Below are 22,262 nucleotides of genomic sequence, written 5' to 3' on the forward strand. Positions count from 1 at the left end.
ATTAAGAGGAAGTGGGAGGAGGTTCTCATATATATATATATATATATATATATATATATATATATATATATATATATATATATATATATAGGACTAGTGAGAGTCTTATGTAGAAATTGCACGGGTAGTGATTAAGTGAGAAGCTGTAATCCGAGGGTTTTTATGTATGCTTTGAGTTAATACTACTTAGTGAATTTACTTCATGGCTTGGTAGCCCCCAGACGTAGGTGAAGTTGCACCAAACTGGGTCAATAAACAATTTGTGTTCTTTTATTTTTCATGTCCATATCTACTATTAGATTAACTGTGTTATCACAAAGTCTTAACATTATTCTTAACATCGCACTTGTCGTGACATCGTGTATAACATCTTTATTGCATGCAGAATTTCAATGAATGTTGTGAATATGTGAAAACGTGAATTTGTATGTGTTGCTTGATTGTTGCTAGTATACTTGAAGAATATTGTGGATGTAATAATTCAATGTTGTGTGATTTGATTAATAGTTATTTATTGAACATTGAAAGATGAATATGTTGTTATGCATTTATTTGATTATATGTTTATTATGTGGAAATAATCTAACCCCAGTGGTCGTTTGGTTGACCTCCTGCCTATTTGTACAAATGGGTAGACGACATGCATGACTGATTCTCTTATTGCTTGTGAGTTGCTTGAGGACTAGCTTTGGAGCTACCTCTTTTTCTTATGATCGAGGTCTAGTTTAGGGCTCTGATTAGGGTGTCAGACTTATGCTATTTATTTATTTCTTGCTGAGACTTGTTGCTCATTTATGTATCAGAGTTAAAATTTTATTTGAGGATGTATTATGACACCAGAGACATGGATGTTGAGATTTGTTTCATGTTGCTGAGATACCTTATATTATGATTGTCAGCTGCGAGCTTTTGAAAACATAGTTATGCATGCTTTCAGATCATTGAAGATATATCATCTTGACTCTTTTGAATAATTGAATTATTTGAGTGATTTATCACATTAAGGGTTTAGGGTGTTATAATGTGGTATCAGAGTCATGTCAGTCTAGTCCGGACCCAAACCAGTGATTTTTCCTGTTGTATGCGAATGGTATTGTGTTACCTTCAATACTTGTTCTGTTGTTCTTACCTGTTCATTGTGGGTTTTGTGTAGAATTGAGATGGCGGGAAGAAATGATGTTGCAATCATGAATGCTATGACGTCGATGGCCCAAGCGTTAGCTTAAGCTAATGTGAATGCCATGGAGAGGCAGCAGGCCCAGGGTGGAGCAGAGGAGCTGAGGTTGGATCGTTTCATGAGAAACCATGCTTCGACGTTTAAAGGGAGATATGATTCTGAAGGAGCGCAGACTTGGCTGCATGGCATTGAGCGGATTTTTGAAGCTATGGTGACTAACAATGATTAGAAAGTGAGATTGATCGTTCACATGCTTAGCGGAGGAAGCTGAGATTTGGTGGATGAATGCTAGTAGGCATTTGGAAGTTGGTGGTGTTGTTGTGTTTTGGGCTATGTTCAAGAAGGAGTTTTTGAGAAAGTACTTTCCAGCTGACGTAAGGAACAAGAATGAGATTGAGTTATTGGAACTTAAGAAGGGGAGTCTGTCGGTTGTTGAGTATGCGACGAAATTTGAGGAGTTGTCTCGATTTTGCCCATGCATCAATACTGAAGGTGCGGAGGAGTCCAAGTGTATTAAGTTTGAGAGTGGTCTTTGTCTTGAGATTTATCAGTATGTTCCATTCCATGAGATTAGGGACTTTGGGACTTTAGTGAACAAATGTAGGATCTTTGATGAGGCGAGTAAGGCGAAGACTAATTTCTACAAGATGGTGAATGATAGGAAAAGAAAGGGGCATGATCGTGGCAAGTCTTATGACAAGGACAAAGTAAAGAAGAAGGATTTTGGTGGTGGCTCTTGGCCAAGTGGGGGAGACTTACAGTGCTTTAAGTGTGAACGACTTGAACATTATGCTAGTGAGTGCAAGAAGGGTGAGGTTTGTTATAAGTGTTGCAATGTGGGCGACAAATCTTTTGAGTGAAAGGGTAGTGAGATTGTCTCCTATAACTGCGAAGAAGTTGGGCACATTAGTACCAAGTGTACGAAATTGAAGATGGCGGGAGGAAAGGTTTTTGCTTTGATTGTTGAGGAGGGACCAGAGCCAGACAATTTGATTAGAGGCATTTGCTTTATCAATAGTACTCCTTTGATTGCAATAATTGATACGGGTGCAACTCATTCTTTTATTTCGCATAGTTATGCTAAATGTTTGAATCTTAGTACGTCTCCAATGTTGAGGGGAATGGACATTGATACCCCGGTCAATGGCTCGGTGACCACTTCCTTGGTGTGTCTTGTTATACCCTAATTTTGGACCTAAAAATACCAACTCAATTCTTCTTTTCTTGCATTTCAAGCCATTTGATATATCTCTGATCAATTGCATCTTTCTCTGCATTTTATTTCAATGTTATTTGAAAAATTCACATGTAAGGGTATTTTAGTCATTTCCTATGTCAAAATTCCTTTCAGTCTTTTAAAATTTGTTTGAGTCCTTTCAAGTAGTTTGAATAAGTCTCTGTTTCATTCTATGTCACAATCCATTTTAAAAATTGCATTTGAAGTCATTTTAAGTCAGTTTTGCCCCTAGGGGCATTTTAGTCTTTTCAAGTGTCAAAGCTCTGTTCAAATCTTAAAAATTGCCTCTGAGTCTTTCAAGTTGGTTTAAATAAACTTTTGTTTCGATTCCCTGTTAAAAATCCATTTTAAAATTGCATCTGAGTCATTTTTTTTAGTCGTTTTAGCCCCAGGGGCATTTTGGTCATTTCACATGAAATTTCGACAGAGAGAGGTTACTTTAAAGTACCTCATTTAGGCCATTGGTTCGTTTTAGTCCGTTTTGTCAATTTTAATCGTTTCACTTTACGTTATTTTCCGGTTACCAATTTTAATTCATTTTTATTTTTATTTTTAAGTCCTAAATTCTAAAATTGCATTTCAGTCCTTTAAGACTTTTAAAATTGCACTTTAGTCTTCTTTTTTAGGTTTTAGTCCTTCCAAGTCAAACTTTTATTTTAGGTCAATTGCAATTAAGTCCTTGTGTCCAATTCATTATTTTTGGTCCTTTTTAGTTATTTGCAGATTGGTCCATGAATTTTCAAAAATTGCAGAAAAGCCCTCAAGTCATAAACTCAGCAAGGCCGAAGCCAACTAAGCCTAAGTCCACATGTCAGCAATTCATTGGTCCAATATCACACTTGGCAGCCTATAAATAGGCCACATCATTCAATGCAGTGCCAGAATCAATAATCACGCGCCAACTCATCAAATCACAGAAACAGAATCAAAACTTTCTCTCTCTTGGCAGTTAGATCAAAATTCAGAAGTTACCAAGAACAATGAAGAACTCAACGAAACCCTAGTTTCCCAGAATCAGAATCAAGTCAAAATTGAAGCAATTGCTTCGTAGTTCTCAGGGATTCGAGGACGAATCTTCATCACTGAACTACGACCCCTGCAATTCCAGCACCAAATCATTTGGTACGATCACAGAGGGTTTGAGAGGAGCAAGAAGAAGAAGAATTGAAGCAAGATCACAGTTCGAAGAAGAAGAAGATCAAAATACCGATTTATTTTCGGTTTCGAAGCTTACCAGAAGCATCAAAGGCTGCGTGGATCTTTTTTGTTCGAATCTCCGAATCAAACTCAGGTAATCACCCAAACTCCTTCATTTTTCATTGCAAGAAGCTCAACGAAGCTCAACGAACACAAATAAACGGTGAATTGAAGAAAAGCTTCGAAAAATTCGAAGGATTTTGAAGTAAAACCCTAAAAGATGTGAACCTTCAAATATTCACCGTTTATTCCTTGAAACGAGGCTTGAAATCATCATAAGTAAATAAAATACTTCAGTTTAGGGTTTCGTTTCATCATATTCAAAAAAAACTCTCAAAAGATTCGAAATGAAACCCTAAAATGCAGATCTGCAAAAATTCACCGTTCATTTTACAAAATCAAGTCCAAATTCATCATCAGCAGAGAAAACAACATAGGTTAAAGCCTCGTTTCAAAAAGTGTGAAGAGTTTTGAAAAATCTGAAAACCGTAAAGTTTGAGTTTCGATCTACATAGATCCAAGTCTCATTTGCTATTTGTGATGCTTGATTCGTGTTTAGACTGAAAAATGAACGGTAAAAAGTCTTAGATCGTCAAGATTTGTTGAGTTTAGGGTTTCATCGTCACCGGCGGTGGCTATTTCCGCCGGAGAAGACGGTGGAGAGTTAGAGAGAGAAGAGAGAGTCTGAAGGTTAGAGAGAGAAGCAGAAGGGACGAATGAGGCTTGGACCGGCCTCTTAGATTTTATAGAGGGATTGAACCAGACCGGTTCGCCTGAACCAGTCTGGTTCATCCCTGAACCTTCGTCCTGACCGTTTGATCTGGTCCTGTTTTGAATGTGTGGTGTAGATTTAATCTTGTTGTGTTCCTTCTTTAGCTTATGGTGCGCCATGCGCTCTTAGCCCTTTGATCTAGGGTTTTCAGGATCCTGGATCAATCCAACGTCCCTGATACGTTTGGATGGTCCAAGATCCGTTTCCCCTTTGGGCCTGGGCTTCTCTTCAGTTTTCCTTCATTTTCTTGCTTATTGCACCACTGTCTTTGATATTTGTACCCCCTGGCATGCTTAAATGTTTTAGAAAACCCTAGGAAAATTTATAGCGTTTTTTTAGTATTTTTGTGATGTTCTTGTGTTGATTTTACACTGGAAAAATTGATAAAAAAAATATATAGACAATTTTAGTGTTATTTCTTGAATTTTATGTTAAAAAATTGGTGAAAATTGGTTTAACTTTGTTTCTTATTTTTGATGTACACGTGTGATACATGATATGTGTTTCTATGAATCTTTAGCCACTGTTTGAACATGATTTTGATACTTGTGTGTGGAATTTAGTAGTTGCTTGGCTTACAAGTCACATTTGTGAATAAATGGTATAAATATGTCTAAATTCACTTAAGAATGTAGGGCTCATCATGTGGCTTCAATTCTCATTTCTTTGAAATCGAATGTATACTTTTAAAAATGTATAAGACTATGAGAGTTGTGAGCTCTATGATGCTTGCATTTTATGAGTGAATTCTTAGTCATATTTTGCACTTGGTTTGGTTTATTTTGTGTTAGATTCCATGCTTTTATTATAGTACTTCTCTTGCCTTATTTTTCTCCATATTATCATGTGCTACTAACTATTTTCTTGTGTTTCATGTCTCATACATCATAAGCATACTTCCTATCACACTTTCTCATCCCGTTTCTTTACATTTCTTTTGCTTTTAATTCATTTGTGTGGGATTAAGTTCTCACAAGGAAGTAGTATGTATCTAGACCAATGATGTAATAAGGACAATGGACTCTAATAATGTACACCGACACAAGCACCGACACATGCACACACATCACTTTAGATATGGCTAGAATATGCATGTTTAGATGTATGTCTAGGATTGTATGTTTTGATGAATGCCTAGGATTTACACTTAGAAAAATCAATTTTCCAAAAAAATATGAACAACTTCACTCAAACCATTTTCTTAATAAACCTTGGGATCAAAATCCCATTGTAATTTTTCCTTTTATTTTCTTAATCAAATTTCAATGAACTCTAATCATGTTTAGACCACATTTTGCAAATGACTAATTCAACCTCACCTTTTCTAAATCTCATGCCTTTGAGGCCTCTTTCTATTCTTCAAAATCCCATTTTCAAACTTAAAATCAACCAACAAAAACAAAAACATTTTTGGAAGAGAACTACGGTGGATTTGATCCCTTAAACGGGTACGTAGGCAAGGAACAAATTCCTTCAATTCAACTAAAAATAAAAATCCAAAAAACATTCTTCTCCCTCCAATTCTTCACTTAGAACACTCTTAGGTTTAAATAATACTTTCAAAATAGCATTTAAAAATAAAGCGCGCACGTAGAAATTAAAGACGGTTCCTATAGGATACTATAGTCGTTATGGGTGCCTAACACCTTCCCGTAGCGAAAACAACTCCCGGACCTCGATTCTCAAGGGTTTTGCTTACTTTTTCCCTTCCCAAGAAAAAATAAGATATCACCGGTTTAAAAGGTTCAAACGTAATCAATGTTTGACACCCGAAAACCAAGACAAAACAGCTGGCGACTCCGCTGGGGGGATTCGATAGTTACGCCTAGTCTTTATTTCCACGCTTGCGCTTGTATTTTTACTTGCTTCTTTTACTTGCTTTCCTATGTGAATAAATGTTTAATTTCTTGCAAACGTGTGGGGTGAGAATATCAAAAGTCCTGCACCCGGGCTGAGTGAACTTAGGATTTAGGAGGGATATAATCGACAATTCATTCCGGGGGTTGCCTCGTGTTTTGGATTATGCGATCAATCCCACATAGCTAAGGCATTTTGGAGGTGATGTTGTCGGCACGTGTTGTCGCGTTTAGGCACTTTACTTCTAATTGTTCTATGATGCTATGAACCGTAGATAACCAAACCCATCCATGGCCATTTTTTAGGACGTAGTGCGGAGGCTAAACCGAGTGTCGTCTCGAGTTTTAGTCGTCACGCGATACTACACTCAAGTTACACCTTCCACGTATAATCATGGAGCGAGTGTTGTCTCGTGACACCGTGGTATACGTCGGAGAGGTTGCAACTTGGGAACCTTTTTAGAACCCGGTTACTATATCCTAAAGCCCTAGTTTCACCGGACACCGTGTCCACCCATGACTCCATGACTTTGAACTTCAACCCACCATGTTTTCTCCGAACTTGAACATAATCATGCATTCATGCATACATGCATACATGCATAAACTTTTTCCATGCATTGTTATCGAAGGGCTTAGACAAATTGAATTTGTAAACATTGTAGGAATGAAGAAGACTAAGTCCTACAAGTTCAAGGAAGTGGATTTGGCTAGTTTGAGAGATTTGGCACTCAAGGTTGAGGATCCGACTGGTTTCCGACGTCGTTACGGGGCTTTACTTACTATTCTCCAGACTAATGTGGATGAGAAGCTTGTGCACACTCTAGTGCAATTCTATGATCCGGAGTATCGGTGCTTTACTTTCCCCGACTTTCAGTTGGTGCCTACTCTAGAGGCTTATTCTTCCTTGATGGGTCTATCTATTGCTAAGGGGATACCTTTCTCAGGACCTGAAAATCCTCCTACTCCATTGGTTATTGCTAAAGATCTCTATCTCAAGACCACCGATGTCTCCAAGAATCTTGTTACTAAGGCACACATCCGAGGGTTCACTTCAGAGTATCTTCTTGGGAAAGCCAACCTCAATACCACTTGTCAGGACACTCTTGAGGCTATTCTTGCACTTCTCATCTATGGGCTTATTCTCTTTCCGAATCTTGATGGCTTTGTGGACATGAATGCTATTATGATCTTCCACTCCAAGAATCCGGTCCCTACTTTGCTAGCTGACACATACCATGCTATTCACGATCGTTCCGACAAAGGTCGTGGATACATCCTTTGTTGTGTGCCTCTCCTCTATAGGTGGTTTATTTCGCACCTTCCGCAGTCGTTCCACGACAATCCGGGGAATTGGTCTATTTCACAGAGGATTATGGCTCTCACTCCTAATGAAGTGGTTTGGCTTACTCCAGCTTCTAGAGTTAAGGAAATTATCTTTGGTGGTGGGAAGTTTCTTAATGCACCTCTTCTTGGTACCCGGGGTGGAATCAACTATAACTCGGAGCTTGCTTTGCGACAATTTGGTTTTCCGATGAAAGAAAAACCCATCAATCTTGCTACAGCTCCTTACTTCTTTCAATACTCCAATGCTCCCACGGGAATTAGAGAGGATTTCATAGATGCTTGGTCTAAACTTCGGAAGAAAGAGGTGAAGCATATGGGTGGAAGGTCCGGTATTGCTCATGAGGCCTATACACAGTGGGTAATAAACCAAGCTGAGGAGATTGGTATGCCTTACCCCTCTATGAGATATGTGTCTGCATCTGTTCCCATCATGCCTTTGCCTCTACTCCCACCTACCCAGGAGATGTATCAGGAGCATCTAGCTATGGAGAGTCGGGAGAAGCACCAGTGGAGGGCTAGATACTATGAGGCTGAGAACTTGATCATGACTTTGGACGGAAAGGATGAGCAGCAGACCCATGAGGTCCTGACACTGAAGAAAGAGTTAGCTAAGGCTAGGAGAGAGATTGAAGAAAAAGATAGGTTGCTTGTGAGGGACTCCAAGAGGGTTAGGAGTGCCCATGACTTCTATGCACGATACTGCGACTATGAGTCTGGGTCTGAGGATGGTGCTTCCACTTCCTATGTTTGAGGATCTCCATTTCCTGTTGTTATTTCTATTTGTTTGTGTTGTTTTACATCTCAAAGTCTATCCCTTGGCTTAGCATTTCAAAGGGAATCGTCTTGTAAAACTATATGTTGGTTGTTTGTTTCCCGTTTATGTTAATTGTTGTTTACTAATGTTTACAGGTTTCTAGTTTGTCTAAAACCCTTCGATAACACAAAAAGAGTCTTTTTGCATATGCATTAACACATTTCATGCATCATATGCATTCATTGGCCACAAAAAAACTTCTCTCGTGCTCATTGCCTCCTGGATTTGTCCGCCGCAGTCTGAAAAGTGGCTCGTGTTCGCAAAGTTTATCAACCAGATAGAATTCATCAAACAAGATTTCACAAGAGAAGGATGATGACTAACTTTGAAGAAGAAAATGCTCAGCTCCGTGCCGAATTGGCTGCTATGAAAGAAGACTTGGCTAAGGCTCATGACGCTATGTCCGCTATGATGGCTGCACAAGAACAGCCAGCCACTTCTATTCCAGTTACTACTGAGGTGATTCCCTCTATCCCACTATCTACTGTGGCTACTGATGCTCGTTTTGTTATGCCCAACGGCCGTCCTTATGGCCTCTCAGCTTACTATTCTCCTAATACTGCTGCTGGTGTCTCTGGTGTTACTGGTCAAGGACAGATTCCTGTATCCACTGCTATGCCTCAAGTAACCACTGTTGTTACCGACCCTATTGTCCACACTGTGCAACAGGTAATTGATGTCGATACTCCGCGTGGACAAGATCCCGCAATGGAAGCTATGAAGAGACAGTTGAGGGAGTTGGCTGGAGAACTCCGTGAGGTCAAGGCTAGCCGGGGAAGCAATGGTACTCCTGCTAAAGCTCGTGATCTATGCTTGGTATCTCGATTTGAGGTTCCTAAGAAATTCAAAGAGCCAGAATTTGACAAATACAACGGAACTTCCTGTCCACACAACCATGTCATCCGGTATGTCCGAAAGATGGCTAACTACGCAGATAATGACGCACTGATGATCCACTGCTTCCAGAGTAGCTTGGCCGATGATGCAGCAGATTGGTACACTAGTTTGAGCAAAGACAATATCCATACTTTTAAGGAACTCGCTGCTGCTTTTGAAGGTCAATATGAATTCAATACCCGTCTGAAGCCAAATAGGGACTCTCTTAAGGCTCTGTCTCAGAAGTCAGATGAAACCTTCCGTGAATATGCTCAGAGGTGGAGAGGGGCAGCTGCCCGTGTTTCTCCTCGACTTGATGAGGAAGAATTAACACAGACATTCCTGAAGACTCTGAAGAAGGAATATAAGGAGAGAATGATAGTCTCTGCTCCGAACAACTTCTCTGATATGGTTACAATGGGAACTTGTCTAGAGGAGGCTGTCCGAGAGGGCATTATTGTCCTTGAGAAGGGTGAATCTTCAACCAGTGCACCAAAGAAGTACGGTAATGGCCACCATAAGAGGAAAGAATCTGAGGTAGGGATGGTATCTGGTAACCCATCTGCAGCTGCCACACAATTACCTCTGCCCTATCACTACATGCAGTACTCTCAACATCCTTTCTTCCCACCATTCAACCAGCAATACCCTCTGCCACCGGGACAACCACCAGTGCCCGTCAATGCCATCGCTCAGCAAGTACAACCACAGCCTCCTGCTCAACAGCAACGGCAGCAACAACAGGGTCCCCGACCCAAACCTTCTTTTCCACCAATACCAATGCGGTATGGTGAGCTGCTCCCAACTCTACTGGCTAAGGGACACTGTGTCACCAGACCAGGCAAGCCTCCGCCTAATCCATTGCCTCCCAGGTTCCGTCAGGACCTAACGTGTGAATTCCACCAGGGTGCTCAAGGCCACGATGTTGAAGGTTGCTTTGCTCTGAAATATATTGTGAAAGACCTGATAGAAAAAGGACGGTTGACTTTTGAGAATAATGTTCCTCATGTTCTTGACAATCCGCTCCCAAACCATGCTGCTGTTAACATGATTGAGGCCTTCGAAGGAATCCCCGCTCCTCAAGAGGATCCCATGCTGGATGTCCGCAATGTCGTTACTCCCTTGGTACCACTACATGCCAAGCTTTGTCAAGCTTCATTGTTCAATCACGATCATGCTTCCTGTTCAGAATGTCTCCAAAATCCTATGGGCTGTTGTGTGGTGAAAGATGATATTCAGAGTCTAATGGATGACAAACACCTGATTGTCAGTGATGTATGTGTGATTGTGCCAGTGTTCCATGATTCTCCTGTCGAAACTGCATCTCATACGAGGAATGTTGAACCTTTGGTGATCAGGTTACCTGGTCCGGTATCATATGCCTCTACAATTTTGGAAAACAAGCGTAAAGAGGGCCTTGGATTCTCCCCAACCTCTGGTGTTTCAACAGGAACTTTCTACAGTGCTGGGTTCATCAATGCTATTACTGAAGATGTTGCTGAGAGTAGTTATGTGCCTACATTTGTTGTACCAGGAGGCACTATGAGAAATTGGGAGGCCATTGATGTTCCTTTAGTCATGCATGCTTCCATGTAATGTGTCTTGTTGCTCATGTTTTTCTTCGTTTTCAAAATAACAATCCTTTCGCTCTGCCCAAGGCGAAAGTGATATCATTGTAAGGGCATGTTTGTTTCGGCATTGCCGTTATCAATAAAAGTTGTCGTTTTTCTCACGACTCTTTGTTTTTTACTTTTTAGTGCCTTTTTCTTGGAAATAATGGTAATGCCAGAAAAAACCAAAACATCTGTGCTTTTATTAATTGAACCATAATAAACCCGTTGAACACAGTGACCCTATGGTTCCTCCAAATTTTGAATTCCCTGTATATGAAGCTGAAGATGAGGATGATGATGAAGAGATACCGTATGAGATCACTCGACTGCTTGAGCAAGAAAGAAGAGCCATTCAGCCTCACCAGGAAGAGATTGAACTTATCAACCTCGGTACTGAAGAAAACAAGCGAGAGATCAAGATCGGTGCTGCACTTGAGCCAGAAGTGAAAAAGAAGATCACTCAGCTTCTCCATGATTATCCAGATGTCTTTGCATGGTCCTATGAAGATATGCCGGGTCTAGATCCCAAGATTGTGGAACATCGGATACCGACAAGGCCTGAATGTCCTCCTGTCAAACAGAAATTGAGAAGGTCTCGTCCAGACATGGCTCTTAAGATCGAGGCTGAGGTGCAAAAGCAAATTGATGCGGGTTTCCTCATGACAGCTGAATACCCTGAGTGGATTGCCAACATCGTACCAGTACCAAAGAAAGATGGGAAAGTTCGAATGTGTGTTGATTACAGAGATTTGAATAAAGCCAGTCCAAAAGATAACTTCCCATTGCCTCATATTGATGTGCTTGTTGACAGTACTGCCCAATCCAAAGTGTTCTCCTTTATGGATGGTTTCTCTGGCTATAACCAGATACGGATGTCACCTGAAGATAGAGAAAAGACGTCCTTCATCACTCCGTGGGGAATGTTCTGTTATAAAGTGATGTCGTTTGGCTTGATAAATGCCGGTGCTACCTACCAAAGAGGTATGACAACTCTATTTCATGATATGATTCACAAAGAGATTGAAGTATATGTTGATGATATGATTGTGAAGTCAAGTGATGAAGAGCAGCATGTTGTGTATTTGAAAAAGATGTTTGAAAGACTGAGAAAATACAAGCTGCGGTTGAATCCTAACAAGTGCACATTCGGTGTAAGATTGGGAAAGTTGCTAGGCTTCATCGTCAGTCAAAGAGGCATTGAAGTTGATCCTGACAAAGTCCGAGCCATCAGAGAGATGCCGGCCCCTCAAACTGAAAAGCAAGTCAGAGGTTTCCTCGGACGTCTGAATTATATTTCAAGATTCATATCTAACATGACTACTACTTGTGGTCCGATTTTCAAATTGCTCAGAAAGAATCAGCCTGTTGTATGGAATGATGAATGCCAGGACGCTTTTGATAGCATTAAAGAATACCTGTTGGAACCACCTATTCTTGTCCCGCCAGTGGAAGGAAGGCCTTTGATTATGTATCTGTCAGTGTTGGATGATTTTGTGGGTTGTGTTCTCGGTCAACAAGACGAGACTGGAAAGAAAGAACATGCTATCTACTATCTGAGCAAGAAGTTCACCGACTGTGAGACTCGGTATACGATGCTTGAAAAGACTTGTTGTGCTTTAGCTTGGGCTGCCAAACGCCTGCGTCATTATATGGTGAATCATACAACTTGGTTGATATCCCGAATGGATCCAATCAAGTACATCTTTGAAAAGCCTGCTGTTACTGGAAAGATTGCACGTTGGCAAATGTTGTTGTCTGAATATGATATTGTGTACAAAGCTCAGAAAGCAATCAAAGGACGTGTCCTTGCTGAGCATCTTGCTTGTCAACCTCTTGATGATTACCAGCCGATTAAGTTTGATTTCCCTGATGAAGAGATCATGTATCTAAAAGCAAAAGACTGTGAAGAACCACTGATCAATGAAGGGCCGGACCCCAATAGCAAATGGGGATTGGTGTTTGATGGTGCTGTTAATGCTTACGGTAAAGGAATTGGAGCCATCATTGTAACTCCGCAAGGGCACCACATTCCTTTCACCGCTCGAATAACTTTTGAATGCACAAACAACATAGCTGAATATGAAGCGTGCATCTTGGGCATTGAAGAAGCCCTTGATCTGAGAATTAAGCACCTTGACATCTATGGAGATTCTGCACTTGTCATTAATCAGATAAAGGGTGAGTGGGAGACTCATCATGAGAAACTGATCCCTTACCGTGACTATGCCAGACGTCTGTTGACATACTTTACAAGGGTTGAGCTGCACCATATCCCCCGGGATGAAAATCAGATGGCTGACGCTCTTGCTACTTTGTCTTCCATGTTTCGTGTCAATCACTGGAATGACGTGCCCGTAATCAAAGTACAACGTCTTGATAGACCCGCTCATGTGTTTACTATTGAAAATATGCCAGATCAAGCTGATGAAGATGTGAATGATAAAAAGCCTTGGTATTACAACATCAAACAATTCTTGCGGAATCATGAATATCCAACTGGTGCTTCCAACAGAGATAAAAAGACATTGAGACGATGGGCTAGTAGATTCTTTCTGGACGGAGAAATCCTATACAAGAGGAACTATGACATGGTCTTGTTGAGATGTGTTGACAAACAAGAAGCTGAGAAGTTGATGCATGATGTACATGACGGTACTTTTGGGACCCATGCTTCGGGTCACACTATGTCAAGAAAATTGTTAAGAGCCGGCTATTACTGGATAATCATGGAGCGTGACTGCCACAAACATGCTAAAAGATGCCACAAATGTCAAATTTATGCTGACAAGATTCATGTGCCTCCGCATGCTCTCAATGTTAACTCTTCCCCATGGCCCTTCTCTATGTGGGGCATTGACATGATCGGAAGAATTGAACCAAAGGCTTCCAACGGACATCGTTTCATTCTAGTGGCAATTGACTACTTCACCAAGTGGGTTGAAGCTGCTTCCTATGCAAATGTGACCAAACAGGTGGTTGTCAAGTTTATCAAGAATAACATCATCTGTCGATATGGTGTTCCCAACAAGATCATCACTGACAATGGTTCCAATCTGAACAATAGCATGATGCAAGCCTTATGTGAAGAATTCAAAATTGAACATCACAACTCTTCTCCTTATAGACCTCAGATGAATGGTGCAGTTGAGGCCGCTAACAAGAACATCAAGAAGATTGTTCAGAAGATGGTCACTACTTACAAAGACTGGCATGAAATGTTACCTTTCGCCCTGCATGGTTACCGTACTACAGTACGCAGTTCAACCGGGGCAACTACCTTCTCTCTTGTATATGGCATGGAAGCAGTTCTCCCTCTGGAAGTGGAGATTCCATCTCTTCGAGTGATCATGGAAGCAAAGTTAACCGAGGCTGAATGGTGTCAAAGTCGGTATGATCAATTGAATTTGATTGAAGAGAAACGTATGGATGCTATGACTCAGGGACAATTGTATCAAGTGCGAATGAAGAATGCTTTTGACAAGAAAGTCCGACCTCGAGAATTCAAGGAAGGCGAACTTGTACTGAAAAGAAGGATAAGTCAGCAACCCGACCCAAGGGGCAAGTGGACACCTAACTATGAAGGTCCTTATGTTGTCAAGAAGGCTTTCTCTGGTGGTGCTTTGATTCTTACACACATGGATGGTGTTGAGCTTCCAAATCCTGTTAATGCCAATATAGTCAAGAAATACTTTGTCTAGAAAGAAAAGAACAGCGTGGTAGGTCGAAAACCCGAAAGGGCGGCCTAGGCAAAAATGCGCTTCCCGGTGGATCGAAAACCCGAAAGGGCGATCCAGGCAAAAGTTAGGGACAAAAAAAAATGAAAATGAATATGAAAAAGCTCGCTGAGATTGTACGCAACTCAGGCAAGAATGAGCGCCTCGATGAGCCGAAAACCCGAAAGGGCGGTTCATGCAAAAATGAGGTCAATAAAAGACAAGTAACTATATCTGGCAAATCACCATCACCCCTTGGGGCATCTACAACTGTCAATGATCGTCTTCATCTGAGGCTTCTGTACTTGTGAATTCAAAATTTCTATGAAATGTAGCGGTCATCGTGTTCAATGTATCACCAACCAATAAAATTACCATTTTCCAAGCTTTGTAAATCCGTGAAGTCATGCCTTTGGCTGACTTTCACTCTTCTACGTCAATTTGAGCCTGTGCTATTGTTTGAAACTCTATCTTTCTTTCTATTTTCAATGCTATATACAAAACATTTCCTTTCTATTTGATAATGTCAATGTCTGAAACAAACATCTTTTGAAAACTAAAAAATCTTTTTCTGTCTATTTTTGAAAGCAAACCTGAGCAATAGGGTACATTTCAATGAAACATGCATGAATGAATGAATGTCAATGTCTCTTTCAATACAAGTTACAAGCAGGTTACTCCCCAGGATGATCTGTGGTCAATGGCAAGAATGAAAAAACAGAATGAAAAGAAATCAAAAAGCTCGCTAAGTTGAAAACCCGAAAGGGCGGCTTAGGAAAAAATGAGCACCCCGCTGATTGACAACCTATGAAGGCAATTCAGGCAAAAATGGGGCAATGAAAAGAATCTATTCCCCGGTGAATCGAAAACCCGAAAGGGCGGTTCAGGCAAAAATGGGGTTTGAAAATGAAAAATGAAAGAATAAAATGTTGAAAAGCATTGACCACAGATGCGAACATCCAATGTTTACCCAGCACTGACACGCCTAGCAACGGCGACCTGTATCCAAGAACCTTCCAAGGGTCCCTCCTTTACAGGACTTATTGCCCTCAGCCATGGTTTTGATACGTCTCTCAACGACGGTCTCTCCAAAGAGGTTTTCCCCTGTGAATATGTTGCAGTACGAGCCACTACGTGCCCAATCTTCCAATGTCTCATCTGCCTTTGTGAAACTTCTCTGTCAAACTACAAACCAATCATGCATTTCAAGCATTCATACATGCATAATCATGCATTTTATGTGCTCATACATTCAATAATCTTGTTATACCATACATACATGATGCATTTCCAATTTCAACTTCAATCCAACTCGGTTCCCAATTCCAACTCAATCCAAATTGCAACTGTCAAGCTCAATTTCAATTTCAATTCCAATTTCAACTGTCAAATCCAATTCAATTTCAACTGTCAAATCCAATTCAATTTCAACTGTCAAATCCAATTCAATTCCAACTGTCAAATTCAATTCAATTTCAACTGTCAAATTCGATGCAATCTCAACTCTCCAATTTCAATTTCAAATCATTTCACCTGTCAAATTCGATGCAATCTCAACTCTCAAATTCCAATTTTCAATCCAATCTCAATGTCAATGTCAATGTTCAATTCAATTCCAATATCCAATTTATGTCAATTTCAACTCTCCAATCCAATGTCTATGTCTATGTCTCTGTTCAATCTCAATTCTCAATCTCTCTTTCAATCTCAAACTTTCAATTCAATTCAAGTCAATGTCAATTCACTCTCAATTTGCTTTTGGGCCAACAAAATGGTCATGTTTATCTTCAAATCAAGTCAATGACAATTTACCCTCAATTGGTATCTTGTTAAACCAGACTTTCAGTTTGTATCTTGTTACTGGTCAAGTGCCAGGTTCGATCCGAAAAGAACCACTTGTACCTGCTTACATACCTATACTTCCGGACAAACGACAAGTTCGATCCAAAGAACAGTTTGTACCCAGCTTATGCTTTGTTATCGGTCAAACGGCAAGTTCGATCTAAAGAACAGTTTGCACCCACCCACGTGATGTGGTGATAATCCAACAAGCAAGTTCGATCCAAAGAACAGTTTGTATCTACCCTTTTGTCTATGTCTCCAGCCAAACGGCCAGTTCAATCCAAAGAACAGTTTGTGTCTGCCTATCTGTTTGTATCTTCAGTCAAGTGTCAAGTTCGATCCAAAGAACAGCTCGTATCTGCCTATATGTCTATGTTTCCGGTCAAGTGCCAAGTTCGATCCCAAGAATAGCTTGAACCTATCTCTTGTCTTGCATCCTTTGGTCAAGTGGCTAGTTCGACCCAAAGAACAGCTTGTACCATGTTTTCTATCCCCTGGTTTGTCTACCCAGTCAATGTCCACCTGAATCCCCAGTGACATGACAGGCTCCATAGACTCCAGTTGTTTATCTTGCGTTCATAATCAAAGTATTGCATGACATTCACATCTTTGAAAGTCTGAAGGTGTATTTTTATGTCCAAAAGCAGTGCAAATGTTAATATTTAAGTATCTTCGTCCCGTCAAATCAAAGACTTCGTCTATTGACTCTCCGGACAAAGAAACTTAAATAGGGGCAGCTGTTATACCCTAATTTTGGACCTAAAAATACCAACGCAATTCTTCTTTTCTTGCATTTCAAGCCATTTGATATATCTCTGATCAATTGCATCTTTCTCTGCATTTTATTTCAATGTTATTTGAAAAATTCACATGTAAGGGTATTTTAGTCATTTCCTATGTCAAAATTCCTTTCAGTCTTTTAAAATTTGTTTGAGTCCTTTCAAGTAGTTTGAATAAGTCTCTGTTTCATTCTATGTCACAATCCATTTTAAAAATTGCATTTGAAGTCATTTTAAGTCAGTTTTGCCCCTAGGGGCATTTTAGTCTTTTCAAGTGTCAAAGCTCTGTTCAAATCTTAAAAATTGCCTCTGAGTCTTTCAAGTTGGTTTAAATAAACTTTTGTTTCGATTCCCTGTTAAAAATCCATTTTAAAATTGCTTCTGAGTCATTTTTTTTAGTCGTTTTAGCCCCAGGGGCATTTTGGTCATTTCACATGAAATTTCGACAGAGAGAGGTTACTTTAAAGTACCTCATTTAGGCCATTGGTTCGTTTTAGTCCGTTTTGTCAATTTTAATCGTTTCACTTTACGTTATTTTCCGGTTACCAATTTTAATTCATTTTTATTTTTATTTTTAAGTCCTAAATTCTAAAATTGCATTTCAGTCCTTTAAGACTTTTAAAATTGCACTTTAGTCTTCTTTTTTAGGTTTTAGTCCTTCCAAGTCAAACTTTTATTTTAGGTCAATTGCAATTAAGTCCTTGTGTCCAATTCATTATTTTTGGTCCTTTTTAGTTATTTGTAGATTGGTCCATGAATTTTCAAAAATTGCAGAAAAGCCCTCAAGTCATAAACTCAGCAAGGCCGAAGCCAACTAAGCCTAAGTCCACATGTCAGCAATTCATTGGTCCAATATCACACTTGGCAGCCTATAAATAGGCCACATCATTCAATGCAGTGCCAGAATCAATAATCACGCGCCAACTCATCAAATCACAGAAACAGAATCAAAACTTTCTCTCTCTTGGCAGTTAGATCAAAATTCAGAAGTTACCAAGAACAATGAAGAACTCAACGAAACCCTAGTTTCCCAGAATCAGAATCAAGTCAAAATTGAAGCAATTGCTTCGTAGTTCTCAGGGATTCGAGGACGAATCTTCATCACTGAACTACGACCCCTGCAATTCCAGCACCAAATCATTTGGTACGATCACAAAGGGTTTGAGAGGAGCAAGAAGAAGAAGAATTGAAGCAAGATCACAGTTCGAAGAAGAAGAAGATCAAAACACCGATTTATTTTCGGTTTCGAAGCTTACCAGAAGCATCAAAGGCTGCGTGGATCTTTTTTGTTCGAATCTCCGAATCAAACTCAGGTAATCACCCAAACTCCTTCGTTTTTCATTGCAAGAAGCTCAACGAAGCTCAACGAACACAAATAAACGGTGAATTGAAGAAAAGCTTCGAAAAATTCGAAGGATTTTGAAGTAAAACCCTAAAAGATGTGAACCTTCAAATATTCACCGTTTATTCCTTGAAACGAGGCTTGAAATCATCATAAGTAAATAAAATACTTCAGTTTAGGGTTTCGTTTCATCATATTCAAAAAAAACTCTCAAAAGATTCGAAATGAAACCCTAAAATGCAGATCTGCAAAAATTCACCGTTCATTTTACAAAATCAAGTCCAAATTCATCATCAGCAGAGAAAACAACATAGGTTAAAGCCTCGTTTCAAAAAGTGTGAAGAGTTTTGAAAAATCTGAAAACCGTAAAGTTTGAGTTTCGATCTACATAGATCCAGGTCTCATTTGCTATTTGTGATGCTTGATTCATGTTTAGACTGAAAAATGAACGGTAAAAAGTCTTAGATCGTCAAGATTTGTTGAGTTTAGGGTTTCATCGTCACCGGCGGTGGCTATTTCCACCGGAGAAGACGGTGGAGAGTTAGAGAGAGAAGAGAGAGTCTGAAGGTTAGAGAGAGAAGCAGAAGGGACGAATGAGGCTTGGACCGGCCTCTTAGATTTTATAGAGGGATTGAACCAGACCGGTTCGCCTGAACCAGTCTGGTTCATCCCTGAACCTTCGTCCTGACCGTTTGATCTGGTCCTGTTTTGAATGTGTGGTGTAGATTTAATCTTGTTGTGTTCCTTCTTTAGCTTATGGTGCGCCATGCGCTCTTAGCCCTTTGATCTAGGGTTTTCAGGATCCTGGATCAATCCAACGTCCCTGATACGTTTGGATGGCCCAAGATCCGTTTCCCCTTTGGGCCTGGGCTTCTCTTCAGTTTTCCTTCATTTTCTTGCTTATTGCACCACTGTCTTTGATATTTGTACCCCCTGGCATGCTTAAATGTTTTAGAAAACCCTAGGAAAATTTATAGCGTTTTTTTAGTATTTTTGTGATGTTCTTGTGTTGATTTTACACTGGAAAAATTGATAAAAAAATATATAGACAATTTTAGTGTTATTTCTTGAATTTTATGTTAAAAAATTGGTGAAAATTGGTTTAACTTTGTTTCTTATTTTTGATGTACACTTGTGATACATGATATGTGTTTCTATGAATCTTTAGCCACTGTTTGAACATGATTTTGATACTTGTGTGTGGAATTTAGTAGTTGCTTGGCTTACAATTCACATTTGTGAATAAATGGTATAAATATGTCTAAATTCACTTAAGAATGTAGGGCTCATCATGTGGCTTCAATTCTCATTTCTTTGAAATAGAATGTATACTTTTAAAAATGTATAAGACTATGAGAGTTGTGAGCTCTATGATGCTTGCATTTTATGAGTGAATTCTTAGTCATATTTTGCACTTGGTTTGGTTTATTTTGTGTTAGATTCCATGCTTTTATTATAGTACTTCTCTTGCCTTATTTTTCTCCATATTATCATGTGCTACTAACTATTTTCTTGTGTTTCATGTCTCATACATCATAAGCATACTTCCTATCACACTTTCTCATCCCGTTTCTTTACATTTCTTTTGCTTTTAATTCATTTGTGTGGGATTAAGTTCTCACAAGGAAGTAGTATGTATCTAGGCCAATGATGTAATAAGGACAATGGACTCTAATAATGTACACCGACACAAGCACCGACACATGCACACACATCACTTTAGATATGGCTAGAATATGCATGTTTAGATGTATGTCTAGGATTGTATGTTTTGATGAATGCCTAGGATTTACACTTAGAAAAATCAATTTTCCAAAAAAATATGAACAACTTCACTCAAACCATTTTCTTAATAAACCTTGGGATCAAAATCCCATTGTAATTTTTCCTTTTATTTTCTTAATCAAATTTCAATGAACTCTAATCATGTTTAGACCACATTTTGCAAATGACTAATTCAACCTCACCTTTTCTAAATCTCATGCCTTTGAGGCCTCTTTCTATTCTTCAAAATCCCATTTTCAAACTTAAAATCAACCAACAAAAACAAAAACATTTTTGGAAGAGAACTACGGTGGATTTGATCCCTTAAACGGGTACGTAGGCAAGGAACAAATTCCTTCAATTCAACTAAAAATAAAAATCCAAAAAACATTCTTCTCCCTCCAATTCTTCACTTAGAACACTCTTAGGTTTAAATAATTCTTTCAAAATAGCATTTAAAAATAAAGCGCGCACGTAGAAATTAAAGACGGTTCCTATAGGATACTATAGTCGTTATGGGTGCCTAACACCTTCCCGTAGCGAAAACAACTCCCGGACCTCGATTCTCAAGGGTTTTGCTTACTTTTTCCCTTCCCAAGAAAAAATAAGATATCACCGGTTTAAAAGGTTCAAACGTAATCAATGTTTGACACCCGAAAACCAAGACAAAACATGTGTTAAGTGTCCTGTTAATTTTGGTAATGTGGATTTTAAATTGGATTTGGTTTGTTTGCCTTTGGACCACATCGTTGTGATTATTGGAATGGACTGGATGTTATGTTATAGAGTTAAGATTAATTGTTTAACCAAAAGCGTGACATTCTCTAAGCTGGTGGATCGGGTAGGAGAGAAGTTCTTGACCGCGGGGCAAGTGAAGAAGTCTTTGGATAGTGAAGCTTGTGTTTTTATGATGTTTGCTTCATTGAAGGTTGATGTTGAGAAGGGAGTTAGCGATTTGGCGGTAGTGAAAAAGTTTCCAGAAGTTGTTGCGACTGACATTACCGACTTACCGCTGGAGAGAGAACTGAAGTTGCAATTGATTTGGTACCAGGAACAAGTCCTATTTTGACAGCACCTTATCGGATGTCCGCATCGGAATTGGGAAAGCTGAAGAAGCAGTTGGAAGAAGCAGTTTATTAGACCGAGTGTTTCGCCTTGGGGAGCACCAATGTTGTTGGTTAAGAAGAAGGATAGTGGTATGAGGTTGTGTGTAGATTATCGGCAGTTGAATAAGGTTACAATTAAGAATCAGTATCCATTCCCGATGATTGATGATTTGATGGACCAATTGGTTGGTGCAGAAGTGTTTAATAAGATTGATTTAAGATCCGAATATCACTAGATAAGGGTGAAGGTGGAAGATATTTCCAAGACTGCTTTCCGAACGAGGTATGGACACTATGAATATTCTGTTATGCCATTTGGTGTGACTAATGCGCCGGGTGTCTTCATGGAATAGATGAATAGGATTTTTCATCCTTATTTGGATCAATTTGTGGTGGTGTTTATAGACGATGTCTTGGTGTATTTGAATCGGAAGAAGAGCATGTGGAGCATAAGAGGATTGTGTTGCATACTTTGAAGGAGAAGAAGTTGTATGCTAAGTTGTCGAAGTGTGAGTTTTGGTTGCGTGAGGTGAGTTTCCTTGGTCATGTGATTTCGAAGGGAGGTATAGCGGTAGGTCCGTCTAAGGTTGATACAGTGTTGCAGTGGGAGACCCCGCAGTGTGTTTGAGATCACAAATTTTCTTCGTTTGACGGGTTATTACCGGAGGTTCATAGAAGGGTTTTCTAAGTTGGCTTTACCATTGACACAGTTGACTCAGAAGGGACAAGCGTTTGTTTGGGATGCCTAGTGTGAAGAGAGTGTTCAAGAGTTGAAGAGGAGGTTGACTTCAACGTCAGTGTTGATTTTGCCGAATGCAAAGGAATCT

General features: G+C 39.6%; 1 protein-coding gene across 1 annotated transcript; it reads left to right on the forward strand.

Annotated features, from left to right (window-relative positions):
- The first annotated feature begins 1,241 nt into the window (after nucleotides 1-1,241).
- On the forward strand, nucleotides 1,242-21,788 carry LOC146917809 (uncharacterized). The gene is made up of 4 exons (XM_085721936.1): nucleotides 1,242-1,388; nucleotides 1,441-1,992; nucleotides 21,258-21,386; nucleotides 21,672-21,788. Exons 1-4 carry the CDS (start codon nucleotides 1,242-1,244, stop codon nucleotides 21,786-21,788), a joined length of 945 nt encoding a protein of 314 aa, XP_085578062.1.
- The last annotated feature ends 474 nt before the right edge of the window (nucleotides 21,789-22,262 follow it).

The sequence above is a fragment of the Medicago sativa genome, chromosome 6 (assembly GCF_051527215.1).
Source record: "Medicago sativa cultivar Bolivia chromosome 6, Bolivia_mono, whole genome shotgun sequence".
Lineage (NCBI taxonomy): Eukaryota > Viridiplantae > Streptophyta > Magnoliopsida > Fabales > Fabaceae > Medicago > Medicago sativa.